Below are 14,752 nucleotides of genomic sequence, written 5' to 3'. Positions count from 1 at the left end.
AAAAAGGAGAAGAAGAAGAGTAAACCATCACATCGGATATCATGAATTTCAGATGGACCAAAGGGGAAAGTGACTTTTGGACAAAGCAAATGGTTTAACAATTAAGAGAAACACTCTTATTCACTTTCTTTTCCAGAGCTCTGAAAGTCTGTGTGCTAAATATGAAGCAAGAGTAAACAGGCAGTTAGCTTAGCTTGGCATAAAGTGAGCAAACAGGGAGAACAGTTAGCATTACATTTATGTCTGTGTATGAATGAAACAAAGAAGATTTAACATATTAATAATTGCAGTTTAGAGATGGAGGCAGGTACTTTTTTATTTTAATTTGCCTGTCTTTGTGCTAAACTAAGCTAATAGCATGCTGGATAGCTCTAGCTTCATATATATCATAGAGAAATGAGAGTGGTATCAATCCTTTCAACTAACTGCCAGCAAGAAAGAAGCAAATACACACAAGTCTTACAATGTCAAACTATATCACTGTAACTAATTTCTTGATTTAACAAGTTTCCCTCAGCCCACCTTAACCTCGCCAGTTAGTGACTCCATCATTCACCAGGAGCCTTTCTTCATCACACATGTGGGTGTGAAATTGTTGCATTCAGCTTAGGATTGTCTTTGGAAGAGAAATGGTGACGAGACAGTGAAGTAGAAATGGGGAAATTTTGCGGTCAAGAAACACAGCTCGCCTTGTTGCACTACTTTTTGTTTGTAGCTGTGTGTAGAAGTCTAATAGGTCCAAACATTTGTGCCAAACCCAAAAAGATGTGGAAATGTGCTACCCAGAACCACACCAGATCCATGTATTATCTGAAAGCCAGGACCCGGACCCATGCAGAACCAAGAAATGTTGGACCCAAACCTGTGAGACATAAACCAGAACTGCACCAATTTCACACTGATTGCTATTAACAAGTTAACGTTAATTTACAAGCTGTCAAAACAGAACTTTGTGTCATGCCTTGCAGAGCCTTTGGTAGCCTTTTCCCCTGAGCACGCTTGTGATGCATAATCCATCATCCTTGTCAAGAACGTTAGTGAAATGCATCCAGGTTATTCCTCTGTTGCTGATTGAAACAGCACGGCTAATCCACCTGTTATTTCACCTTAAAACTCCACTCGCTGTCGCAGTGACGGATGACAAACTGCGATCTTAGCACTGCTAACTTGTTACCATCTTTGTTCTCAGAGATGAGGCACCTTATTTCCTAGCTGCACTTTTGCATCCTAATGTTGTAAGTTACAATACGCACACACACACACACACACACACACACACACACACACACACACACACACACACACACACACACACACACACAGACACAGCATCCCCATCATGATGATTTTTTTTTTTTTTTTTTTTTTGCAGTGTATGCACACTGACAGTCGTGCTTTAACCACCTGTAGCCTTACACTCCAAATATGGGTTAGAGGGATAATAAACAACTGTACTGTAAATACAGCAAGAGTGTTATGTACACTGTTTAATGTACACACTGCAGATTCTCGTGAACATGTTACACCAAACTAAAAATCTAGTGAAGTCACATAGATCTTTTACTTATCTTTATCTTTGACTTACAGTCTGCATAAGAGATGCTTGATATATCTCAACATATTACTGCATGTGAAAATTTTGTTCTGTATTTGATTTAGCCTCCATCTTTTTGATCATTGCTCGGGTGTTTGGTAACGCAGCACTGGCTTTTCTTGCAACTTTATAGGTGGAACACACAGAATATCTTTGTTTGTCCAGGTTTGCTGGATAAAAAAAAATAGAAAAATATCTTTCATTGTTGAATTTGCTAAGAATGACTAAGTATACAGTATATTTCCATGTGAGATTATTTAAAAGGAACCAATTACAACCTCAAACAGCTGCTTCTGATTGGTTAATATTTATAGAAAAGATGATAAAGCTATGAAGCCCAGAGCATGCACCTTAACTGTGTTTCCTGTGTTGGAGCACAGAGTTACACTGAAGCACACATCAACTGCATGCTTAGTGATATTCTCAAGACACAGATCGAGCCACACTTACATGGGAACCACAGCATTCTACCTTGCCAGATGTATTTAGATCAGAGTTTTCATGAAGTGGTTAGAAGCTGAGTCACTTTTTGATTGAAGCAATCAGTGACATTTGCATGATCCTGGAACAAGTCTGACTTACAGAAGAATCCAAAGTCTGTGCAGTCTGTATCTCAGAGAGATTGATTGGCATTGTCTGCTTTCTCTATGTGTGTGTGCGTGTGTGTGTGTGTGTGTGTGTGTGTGTGTGTGCGTGTGCGTGCGTGCGTGTGTGTGTGTGTGTGTGTGTGTGTGTGTGTGTGTGTGTGTGTGTGTGTGTGTGTGTGTGTGTACTAGTTTGTTTGGCAAAGACTGGAGGACAGCCCATCTCCCTGCCACTGCACACACACTCACTCAGACAGAGAGAGAGGGAAGGACAGAGGGAGAGAGAGAGCCTTGTTACACTCCTCCTCAGGGATTTGCTTCTCCCCAGGGGTGCTGAGGGAACGGACCTGCTGCCCATGCTGCTGAATGAAAGAAACAGGAAGAAAAGAGTGAATGAATGGACAGAATAAATAGTGAAGGGCAAGTAGTGGGACTCGTTTGACGGGTTTTGTTTCCGCTGGCATCGAGCATGCCTCACTGGCAGGTTCTGGCCGTCAGTGCTACCTGCGTGCTGATCTGCCTCCAAGCAGACTTAGTGGTGACGGAGAAGCTGCTTCATGTTGCAGCTTTAGGCCAGAGCCAGTTCCAGCTCCAGCCTGCGCCACTCACTCAGACATGGGGCCGGTCTGCTGCAAGCCGGACAGACTGAAGGAACATCTCCAAGGTAACAGGAAACAGATGCTGGAGATTTTAACTAGTGTTGTGGAGCGCTTGAGTAGCTTTGAGGCTGGTGGAAGCTCAAATATGCAGTATGTATGCCTTTTTTGCATAGCATTAACAGGTACTGACCTCTGCTCCTGACATTAGCTCATGGTTGTCTGCAAGATGCTTCATTATATTGTGGGGTTTTTTTATGGGTCAGCAAGTCAAAGACAGACAGCAGAGTGACTTCATGTGCAAAGTTCTGCAGCAAAATGAGTTTTGCCAGTAACTCACTACTTCTGCAACATTTTTCAATGCAAAAGTGGAGGAATTGTTGCCTAGCATAAAGAAATGTAAAGTATTCAGTTGAATTATTTTAGTCCCCTGCTTTGATCTTGGTATCTAATTAGCCAGGCAGGAAGCATGTCGATATGGAAACGAATATAACCCCATGACCTGCAGAATTGTATAAAGCAGCTCAGAACTCCTTTTGTTGGCGGTTGCTGTAGTTGCATGATTGACAGGTCAGCTGCGCACAGTTACTGATACAGTGTGACTGTGGTTCACTGTCTACTGTACTGTGGGAGCCTGTTGTGTCCACAGCAGTGCATGCTGGATGAAAAACACGAGGCCAGAGGCCAGCGGTTGTAAAATGAGGAGGAAATGCAGCTCTGGTTGTGATTTTGTATTTGTGCACTCACTGGGAGGTTATCCACAAGTATCTTTAGTTTGGACAGTATTGTATGTCTATTTTTCATTGTTTCTCTCCTTCTTTTATTGTTCCTTGCAGAGCTTATAGCTCTATAATCATGCATTCTGCTAAACTAACCCCATCTAGATGATGCTAGAATTACATTTTGTTGAGATAAATGTAATAGTGAGCTGTGAGCTTGAGTATTTAAGTGTTAAAATGGCTTGTCATGCTGCTTGGTAAAAACAAGCAATTGTTAGATAAGATGGTGTGTATTTGAAAATTGTGAGCAGAGGGTTCAGCATGCCGAGTGTAAATCCTGAAATGTTGACTGTCTTTTAACTGGCAACACAAAGTAGCAACAACATCTGAATTCTCCCAGACACACAACAGAAGAGCTGACCAAACACGAGGCTGAACACGTATAGGAACATCATCATGTAGTCAGCAGGGACTGCATGCTTCAGCTAGCAGGACCTGTGTTGTAAGCTATTTTCTGCTGGGATGTCTCTGTCTGTCCTGTCTGTCCGTCTCTCACTTATTCACCTGTTTGTTAACTTGCTCTGTCTCTATCTTTGTCTCTCTCTCTCTCTCTCTCTCTCTCTCTCTCTCTCTCTCTCTCTCTCTGTCTCTCTCATGCATAATACCAATAATAAGGTCATATAAAGTTAATCTCCAACCAGTTCATAGCGCCCAATCATCAGTCACATTATTAATAGAGGGCATGGGCTGAGGGACAACACACACCAAACAGTGTATAAACTGCATGACCTCTGTGAGGCCAGAACAGTGTTTGGAGACACTGCAGCCTGTGTTTGAGTGGTTTCTGTGTGGCTGGTCCACCAACATGAATACTTGTCAACACTGAAAAAGAGGAGCTCGGAGTAGAATGATTTTGGCGCAGAAGCAGGAAAGATTTTCCATCACCATTTGTTTGTTCGTTTACGTTCTTGTTCCCAGAAGTCATCCCTCATAAAATCAACAAGTTTTGCAGGGGTGCTCGACTGTTTCTTGGCCGGGCTAAGCTAGGTTCGCTGTTATCCTCTGCTCACAGTCTTTATCTTGAACATACATATTAGAGTGGACTTGATCTTCTCATCTAACTATGAAAGCAAATAAGAAATCAGCTAATTGGAGACCAGGAAAAGTGGAGGTGAGAATCACCCAGACTGATACTGTTAGTGTCTAAAGGTGCATCACATCACCTGACTCTCTTCTCATGCTGAGTGCAGTTATCTCTCTCCATACTGCCGGTTTAAAAAGCTCGCACCGTGACACCAGAAAGGATTCCAGCTTTTCCTCACATCTCCCATTCAGTAGCGTCTGCAAGCAGTCCGATATTTAAGAACTGAAGTTCAAACTGAGATGAATCACAGCTTCAGTTCTGAAATGTCAGACACGCTAAAGGCATAAGCTCCCAAAGCTATAAACATTCAACTGCCTCGCGGGCACAAATATCAGCCTCCGTCTGATGATCGCCTCCTCGAAATCAAATTCACACTGAGGCGCTGAGAGGAAAACTCAGTGTGTCTCCATAAACCCTGCAGCCAGTCTTATCTCAGCTGGCTCCAAAAGGGATCTTTGTACTCCTTATCCATCCAGGCTTGGATTCTCCAATAGTTTTTGTGTCTGTTGGCTAATTTGAAATTGATTTTAAGTGTCTCCTCATGTGTGTGTGTGTCTTATAGGGGAAGTGTTCGATAAGCCAAGGCTCCTTAACGTCTGAGTCTCCTCTCTGTATTTTTTAATCAGACTTTTAATGCAGTAATGAGGGCAAAATATCAATTTAGCTCCTTATTTCCAAGGCACTGGAGCACATGTGAAGACAGGCTGCAGTGTGCTGTTCATCATGACAGTGTGAGTTTGCAAAGCTGGGTGACAATGGCACTTAGCTTTATGGCACCGCTGTTTATATTTGGATTCCCTTCTCACAGCTAAATGACTGCGACAGCAATGACTGTGACTGTGGCAACAACACCATCCAACAATAATGGCTCAGACAAATGGGAAACAGATGACTTGTTCTCCAGATTATTTAAATGTTGTATATACATAGAGATAAGAAGATATATTTGCAGTCTATGGTTTTAATATTTATGCCGCAGCTGGTCATATTTTGCACTATGTTGTTGCTGCAAAAGAAAAAGATGTCCAGTATTCTTATCTCAACCAAACATCGTTCATTATGCATTTTAATTCCAGAGTTGCTGACAAGTTAACGCGAAGGGGATGCATAACGAGACAATTGTGCCATCTAGTGGTGAAAATCCTTTATAGCACATTGGTTTTAACCTGGTCTCAACCTCACATGACTAATAGAGGTGGATTTATTCTAAATTTTATTTTTAATTATTCATTCATTTTGCTCTGAAAGCATTTATTACACATTAATTGAAAGTGAAAATGAGTGCTCCCAAACTGAATGACTCATTAGTGTGCAGCATTATGTGCACTAATCTGCTTTAGAGACTAACAGAGTCATTCTCTCTGCCTTTCTATAGTGGATTTTCCAACTCTTTTCCTAATGTCTTCTCTAAAATACCTGCTGGCTCATGTTCTGTCAGCACTGTCCAGCCCAGGTCAATATCTGCATGCTGCCACAGTGGAATCCTGCAGGAGGGAGCAAATAGTGTGCTTCAGTCCTTTTTTTTTTTTCTTGGAAGTTTGCTGTCCTTGTTGTGAGAAGCAGCTGATTCAGCTGCATATTGCTGAGAGATGCTGGAAGAAGTGCATGTAAAAACAATACTTGGCCACTAATCAACATACAGCTTTCTTAGTTCTATGATAAACTCCAGTGTTCTTGAGGAAAAATAAATATTTGCGATCTCTGCTGTTCTCACCCTTTTTCTCTCCTCTCCTTCCTCCCCCTCATTTGTCCATGCAGGTGGGACAGGGGAGAAGGACCGTGCACCGATCAGCCATGAATCCTTCCTGCTCATGGCAAACTCCCAGACCGATATGGATGACTGGGTCAAAGCCATACGGCGGGTCATCTGGGCACCGTTTGGAGGAGGTAAAGCCAAAACCTTTGGACTGAAACATGACAGACATGATGGTTTTAAAAAACACAGATTTTAATCCTGAAATTCAAGGACGATCTAATGCAAACATTGGATATAAATTAACTACAAAATGTAAAATTGAGACATGAAGAAACGTAAAGTTTCAGCATATCCATGGTTCGCAGAAACGTACAATGTCAACATTTATTCTGCCCATTGGGTGGCCCACAACACTTCTTGAAACAAGATATTGGTGCTGAAATGGGAAAGGCCTTCAGTCCACGTCTCTGGTGTTTCTGTATCACACTGTGTGTTATACACTGACCCCAGCCATGAAAAATACCACTTGTTTCTGGTGTCCAGCTACTGTATCTGACTGGGGAAATGTGAGTTTGCTGTTTACCTAGTCCACTTCAGCGTTGCTTTAAACTCAGAAACAGAGGACGGGGTGCTTCTGCTGGGTTTCTTGCAGCACTGTGGTGAGTAACAAGCTCAGCAGAGCATACATGTGCAGGATGCAGTTAAGCTTGTTAATTTGAATCCAGTCAAGCTGAGGTTGTTTTACTCATGGGAGGACTAATTTCGGTGTCCCGCAGTGAGCCTGTGGTTCGTTCTCACCCTGTCTGCTCTGGACCGCTCGTCTAACTAGTGTACTTGACAGGAGGCCAGAAATATAATCAGGCCTGTCTGGGTGTGAACTGGGACACAGGGAGCAGCTGAACAGCCCGGTGTTGGGTTACAAAAGAGCGTTATATTAATAGGGGGATAAATGTAGAATAACACTGATGATAGTGTATGTCTAACATCACTGGTCTCATTTTAAACTTCATCTTTAATGAGCCTGGCTGTAGCTCTGCTGGCAGTGAGGAACAGAGCTGATCATCAGTATTTCATTCTACCAAAGTGAGGTCTTCATGTTGTTTCTTACGTCTGACAATTACATAAAACAGAAAGGCAATCAATTGTCGTGTTAAGATGGCACCAACTCATTTTCTGTTGATCAGCTAACCGATTAATAGAGAAGTAGAACTTCAAGGAGAGAGCCAATCCCTAAAGTGAGGTCCTCATATTTAATATTTACTTAATATACACTTTGTGTACTTTGATTTTAAGTCTTTTTTTTAGTAAACTGTTTTGGTATCAGGATGCATTTAGTTATTGGTCGTCACAGATGTGCCTCTCATGTATTATTACCATTAACACCTTTCATACACACACCCAGATATATTTTTCTTTAGTCATACAACACAACACAGCTTATAATTATATAATTCATTTTGCATCCTTTGACAGTTGTGTTTAAGAGATTTACACACTGAACATACAGTTACACATATGACACTCTTCATAGGCGTACATGTCAACAGTCATGACAGTTGCCCATATCACATTGCAGTGTATGCTCCGGATTCAGATCTCACACTGATTTTGGATTAGCAGCAGGGTAGACTAATGTATGAAAGAGTTCTTGTCGTGGAAGGACTCTCGTGCTATGACTTTAAAGGACAGGTTGTTGTGTTATAGTGTTGTAGTGTTATTTCATGCTTAAAATGCAAACAACCGCAAATAAATTGTGGTGATCTTATCACTTCTGGTCCAGCTGTTGCGCATATGGAGGGGGATGCAAGGGGGTGGGGGACGAGGGTGTGTGGGGCCCCTAAATTCTATCTACACCCCTGTTCACATGTGCAACACGTTTTCTCTCAGAGAGGGAGAGCAGCATCAAAACGAAAATATATAAAGGGTGATAGCAGTGGTAATGGGGTTACTTCATGCTAGCTGTGTCCTATGTCCAGCCTCCCTCTCAGATTCACAGGGTAGGGGGTATCTGTCTCTCAGTTCCCAGTCCAGAATAGACCTGTCGCCAACTTATAGACCCGTGGTTAACAGCAGCACTGCAGTCACAGCATGCTGACCGTTTGTGTGAACTCCACCTCAGTTCCTCCAACTGTAGCTCATCTGTGCCGTGCAGGAGTCTGTAAATGCAGGATTAATCTACCAGTGCAGTCAAATGCCTGAACCGAAATGGACGAAGTTGGTGAAGTGTGGGTTTGGGGTGTATGAGAAGCGTTCTCTGCTGCTGTGCAGCTCCTGTTCGGTGAATTACTTTGATTACTGGGAGCTGTCAGCCAGCTGCGACTGCTGCAGCCAATCACCAGGTAACAATCAACAGTGATTCACTAACCAATTAACCATGTTAAGTCGCTCTGCTACGCCATTGTTTTCCACTTCTTTTGAATGCTTATCTATGCTTTGAACCAACAGGTTCAGAGGGGTTACGCACTCTGAAAACTTGGACTGGGTCTCTAAAGCATTACATTTAATGATGGTGCTTGTGATGTTTGTGACTGCGGTCAGTGTACAGTACAGTATAATAGGCTTTTTTTTGAAACTTTCAGACGCACTCAGGACATTCAAGATTCAAGTTGTTCATATATGAAGTATGCATTAGATCTACATTTTATACACATCCAGTATGTCTGAAATCTAATTTCACTATTCATTCCAAACCTCATAACAGCCCAATATAACTCAGTGGATAGATGAATGAATATCCTGATGGACCTACAGTACAAAAAATTGACTACATTTCCACCGTCTGTCCCCAGGGATATTTGGTCAGCGTTTAGAAGACACGGTGCAGTATGAGAAGAAATTTGGCCCCCGGCTGGCCCCCCTGCTGGTGGAGCAGTGTGTGGATTTCATCAGGGAGAGGGGTTTGGATGAGGAGGGTCTCTTTCGGATGCCAGGACAGGCCAACCTGGTCAAAGAGCTGCAGGAGTCCTTTGACTGTGGCGACAAGCCTCTGTTTGACAGGTAGTTAATAGAGCACACCACGTTTTTGATGATTACATGATGGAACATGCAGCAGGCAGCTTTTATCTGTTGTCCTTTGCAGTAATACAGACGTCCACACGGTGGCATCCTTGCTAAAGCTGTACCTGCGAGAGCTGCCTGAACCAGTCATCCCCTTCTCTAAATATGAGGACTTTCTAACCTGTGCACAGCTTTTGGCCAAAGATGAGGAGGAGGTATGTGTAGTATACCATGTGTGTGATTATGTGTGTATGAGTGTGTGTGCATGTGTCTGACAATTGTTCAATCTGACTTTTATCAGGGGGTCCAGGAGCTTGGAAGGCAAGTTAGCACTCTACCTCTGCCGAACTACAATCTCCTCAAGTACATATGCAAGTAAGTCCACTGCCATTTGTTTGGCCATGATGTTTCATATCATCAGTTGTCAAGAATAATCTCAATTTCTGCTTTAGTTTTTAACTTAGTTATCTCTCCTTAGATTCCTTGATGAGGTCCAGTCCCACTGTACTGAAAACAAGATGAGTGTCCAGAACCTCGCCACAGTATTTGGACCAAACATCCTTCGACCCAAGATGGAGGATCCAGTCACTATCATGGAAGGTACAGACCAAGTTCACTGAAGTACTGAATCAATTCATTCATACATATATATATGAATTGAATTCATTCATATATATATATATATATATGGGTGTGTGTGTGTGTGTGTGTGTGTGTGTGTGTGTGTGTGTGTGTGTGTGTGTGTGTGTGTGTGTGTGTGACATATATTATACATATATATACATACATACATACATTCTTGTGTGTGTGTAAACTGAAATTATTTTACTGTAAATCAATGAAATTCTACCTGACTGTGATCCATAGGTACTTCTCTGGTCCAGCATCTGATGACAATCCTCATTAGGGAACACATCCGTTTGTACTCAGGGAGGGACCAGGAGGGACCCACCACAACGCAACCAGACCTCCCTGTTCAGGGGCATCAGCTCCAGCACAGAAGCCTGGGAGCCTGGATCTCAGAGGAAGACCTCCAGAGTTGTCCTGTCTCCAACCCCGACCAAGAACTGCACAGCAGTGCCTCATCTCTGGATGCCAAACTGTGTGCAGCCGTTACTCCCACCCAGACCCCAAACCTGAACCCTGGACCCAAACTGGGTTCTTCATCAGGGAAAGGAGAGACGCTAGTCAGCCCGAGTAAACAAGCCAAGAGCATACCTTCCTGGAAATACTCTTTCAAAAGCTCCTCGACGCCTCGTTCCCAGACACAAGCCAAGCAAAGCAGCAGCGGCAGTTCTGTCGCTGATATCACTAGTGTATCTTCTGGTGGGGGAGGAGGTGGAAGTGGAGGTGGAGGTAACTGGCTCATGAATGGTCTGTCTTCCCTGAGAGGACACCGGCGCACATCATCAGGCGAGCGGTCTGCCCGTGATCGTGAGTCCACTGGCTCTTCTCAGAGACTGTCAACTTACGACAACGTCACATCGTCTTCTAGCATGGGGAGTGTTCCAAGTGTAGCCAGCACACCTTGGTCCACTTCCTCCTGCGAAATCTCCGTCCCTGACTCGGGAAGTGAGCCCTCAGCAAACCAGAACTGTGGAGTGGGGGGTGAAAGTGAGGAAAAAGGGGAATGGATGGAGAGCCAGGGGGAGATTGACAGAGGAAGGGATGGAGGGATGACAACAGACCCGAACTCTGAGCAGGACAGTTGTGAGGCCATGGAGCTGTGCAGCAGCAGTGCAGCGTGCAGCGAGAATGGAAACATGGCCATGGCAGCCGGAGTGCCGTCTATTGTCATGTCCGAGGATGGAGACGGGACAAATCTAACACTGAGCAGCTTGGTGGAAGGACTGAAGGACGAGTTGAGGAAGCAGAAGACTTCATACGAGGCCAGAATCCAAAAGTAAGTCTGGGTTGCATTCCTATGGGGAAAAACATGCCTTGTGCAGCATTAAGTTTTTGTCTTAATACCACCAAAGCATTTCATGATGTAGCCACGGATTAAAGGTGAATGTTAATGACTTGTCTGTCTGCCTCCCCTCAGACTGGAGGAGTCCAGTGCTGCTCTTTGTGCACAGATGGAGCGTTTGGAACAAGAGATGGAGCAGGAAAGGAAGAAGCAACGCATGCTGGAGATCAAACTACGAAACTCTGAGAGGGCACGGGAGGACGCAGAGAACCGCAACCGACTTCTAGAGAAGGAGATGGAGGATTTCTTTTCCACACTGGGAGATCTGGCCCTTGGTGCAAGGACTAGTGACATTTGATTTGGCAAGGCCACTCATCTGTCTGTGGCTCAAACTGTCCGGATTTCTATGGCAGGGTTGGGTGTCTTACCAGGGCCAACATCAGTACATCAGTATAACAAGAAACTAAAGGAACCGGCCATATTTGTGCACATTCAGGACAAACTCCAAGGAAACTGAAATATGGAGAAGTAAATTTTGCAGGATGCAGATATCAAATTGGGACTGACTGTGTCTCCATCCCCACTGAACACCAAGCGGTTTTGACTTTCTTATGCATGCTTGAAATGAACGTTAAGATAAGAAGGTGGCACTCTCATGATTACACTCCTTGATGAGTCCAGGGTTTGTCTTGTGAAGGCAGTATTTTAACAGTTCAGGTGCCACTATGTGACTGGTGGAAAATAATGTATTTTCTCTGACATTCTCTATACTGGAGAGCAGTGACTTCTTCAACCACTATTTTACACAGACATTACTGACCACTGACTGATGTCTGACCTTTATCTTTAAGGGGGAGTGCTACATTTTGGGAAATGCACTTGTTTGCTTTCTTGCCAAGAGTTAGATGAAGTCTGATACACTCTCATGTCTGCAGGATATAAATGAAGCTACTGCCTGAAGTGGATTAGCCTAGCTTAACATAAAGACAGAAAATGGCGGGAAAGAGCTAGCCTAAATCTAGATCTGCTTACCAACACATTTAAAGCTAACTAATTAACATGCTATATTTTGCTAAATTATTATAAAAACACAGTGTAACTACAAGCTGTGGTTTTACACGAAAAAATGCTAAGCTAACCGACTCCTGGATCTAGCTTGATATTTAACCTTGTGGGGGGGGGGGGGGTTGGCTAACTCTTCACCCTATTTTCTTTATTCATGTTTAACCAGCCTAAGTGGCAGCTTGCTGTAGCTCCATATTTATCCAACTCCAACACACATGAAAATAGTATCAATCTTTGCATCAAACTCACGTAGAAAACAAATAAATGTAAAATTTCAAGCTAGTCCTGTAACTGTGTGGTCAGGTCAAGCAAATTAAAAAAAAAAAAAAAAGAAAGAAAAAAACACATGAAAAACACGTTTTCTCACCTGCCTGTAGGTACTGATGCAAATTGCTTTCTTTTTGGCCAGGAGCAAAGAGTTCCAAGTTGGTGGCCAAAATCTCATAGACAGAAAACCAAAAACTTTATTTGCATGGCTAGACACCGCCAGGGGTAGCTGAGAAAATGTGCTGTTTTTTATGTCGTAATCTGAGTGAACTGACTGTTACGCTGTACAGTGGTACCTTTAGCAGAAGTTCCGCCACTTGCATTTATCCTCTCGTACTGTATTTGTTCTACAGGCTTTTTTTTTCTGGATGTTGAACTGTAGAATCAAATTTGTATATCGTAACATAAAGTCAGGTTTAGATAACTAGATTTTCCAGGAATAGATGGAACCTCTGCAATAGCTGCCTCTGTACTTTCTTGTCCTCAGGCCCTTCCAGTGCCTCTCTCGTCACCATGTCCATTTAATGTCAAAGCCTCAGTCTTCGGTTCACTCTGATCCTCACAGATGTCAATATACCTTTAATGTACAGATGATACAACAGGGACAATGAAATCAATTGTTCAAAGCCTTTCAGCTTAGCGCATGCTGCCTAGGACACAGGACACGCGGCTTAGTAGGTGAAGGCCATTGACATCACGCAGTAAATACCAAAGCTGGACCGCCTCAGCTGTTCGCTCACTAAAGATCAGAACGGCCTGCCTCGAAGCCATGTTGATTTTGGCACATGAAGCTCAACACTGCCCTCAAAGAAACAATGGAATTTCCTGGTTGTGCCTTCAGGGAAGTGTTATTGAATAGGAAAAACATAGTGTTGCTTGCTTGTCCAGAGATGTAGTGAATCTATTTGCGCATAGTACACACAGTGGCTGCATTTTTTTAAATTATATGGCAAAAAACTGCTGAAGATGAGTAACATGAGCTCCCTAGAAGGTGCCAATTCTTGTGAAAGTGAATTGTGAATTGAATGGAAGTTTTGGATTCAGAATGTATTCTTATCGTGAATGTAATGTGTTGTTGATGAAACCAGCCCTAAGAAGAAAATGTCAAGGAAAACCAGGGAAAAAAAAAAAAAGGAAAGAATCGTCAATGGTGTTCAGTTCATCCAGTTCTGCAACCCATTACTTTTACTTTGACTTCAACTCTTGGTCATGCTGGACAAGTGATGTATTACGGGATGCGTCACACAGACCTGCATCACATCAGGAAGCTGTGATTCATTGTGTGTGGATCTGGTCCCTTGAATTATGAACACTTAATTTTATGTTTTTCCAAAATGAAGAGTTGCAGATATCTCCTTTGTGAGAATTGCATGTGATCACATTGAAAATGATCAATCAGAAGAATGCCCAGATGTAGTTAAAGTGACACTTATTTCTTTAAGGGCCCAACAAACAGTATACTTACATGTGAAAGTGTGCTTTGTGTTGGACAATGTGACTGTATTTTTCCTTTTTCTTTTTCATACAGAAACATAGAGCTAATGTTATTACATTACTCTCCTTAATTTCACAGTAATTGTCCTTTAAGGCTTTTTGATGGAGCTCCTACGAACTACCACTATCACAGCTGAAGATATGATGGTCTACATCGATTTCAGGTTCTTTGATTCCAACAGATACATTTATTTCCCTTAATGTGTGTCTCATGACTAAGGCTAAATGTTTCTTATTGCTCTGCTATGGTGCTTATTTATTATGGATTTCCACGATTGTAATGAATGGACATGTATGGGAATAAAAGGTGACAAAGATCATCTGGGAGACATTGATGAATTGGTTTTAGTTCATTAGTTCTTGGAGGAGCTGATCTGAAAATCTAAGGGTTTCTTTTAGGTTTTTCTTTTCAAGTAAATTTGACAGCAGTTTTAAAAAATATATAAGTGAACACAGTAATGAGCAGTCTGCTGACATTGTTGTGAGCAGAGTGTCCCACAGTGGTGGTGGGGTTCCAGTATGTTCACATACATACACAATTTTATTGATGACAGTTAGAACACAGTGTGGTACCATGACAAGATCCTGAGGATCATGGTTGTGCCATCCGTCCATCCACCACCATCAGCTCATGTGCAGCTTGCAATCATCTCAATTTTTGCGCAGCCTGCACCAAACATGTGAAAC

The 14,752-nt window shown here is 42.7% G+C and overlaps 1 protein-coding gene across 1 annotated transcript in view; it reads left to right on the top strand.

Annotated features, from left to right (window-relative positions):
* Positions 1-12,619, top strand: part of arhgap22b (Rho GTPase activating protein 22b) — a 29,725-nt gene extending 17,106 nt beyond the window's left edge. The window contains exons 4-10 of the mRNA XM_070991221.1: positions 6,396-6,524; positions 9,123-9,330; positions 9,413-9,545; positions 9,632-9,705; positions 9,809-9,930; positions 10,198-11,233; positions 11,375-12,619. Of these exons, the coding sequence (XP_070847322.1) occupies positions 6,396-6,524; positions 9,123-9,330; positions 9,413-9,545; positions 9,632-9,705; positions 9,809-9,930; positions 10,198-11,233; positions 11,375-11,597 (1,925 nt within the window). The 3' untranslated portion in view covers positions 11,598-12,619. The remainder of the gene's footprint in view (positions 1-6,395; positions 6,525-9,122; positions 9,331-9,412; positions 9,546-9,631; positions 9,706-9,808; positions 9,931-10,197; positions 11,234-11,374) is intronic.
* Positions 12,620-14,752: the final 2,133 nt, after the last annotated feature.

This window comes from Chaetodon trifascialis, chromosome 21 (genome assembly GCF_039877785.1).
Source record: "Chaetodon trifascialis isolate fChaTrf1 chromosome 21, fChaTrf1.hap1, whole genome shotgun sequence".
In the NCBI taxonomy this organism is placed as follows: Eukaryota; Metazoa; Chordata; class Actinopteri; order Chaetodontiformes; family Chaetodontidae; genus Chaetodon; species Chaetodon trifascialis.
This window is presented reverse-complemented; position numbering and strand designations above follow the sequence as displayed.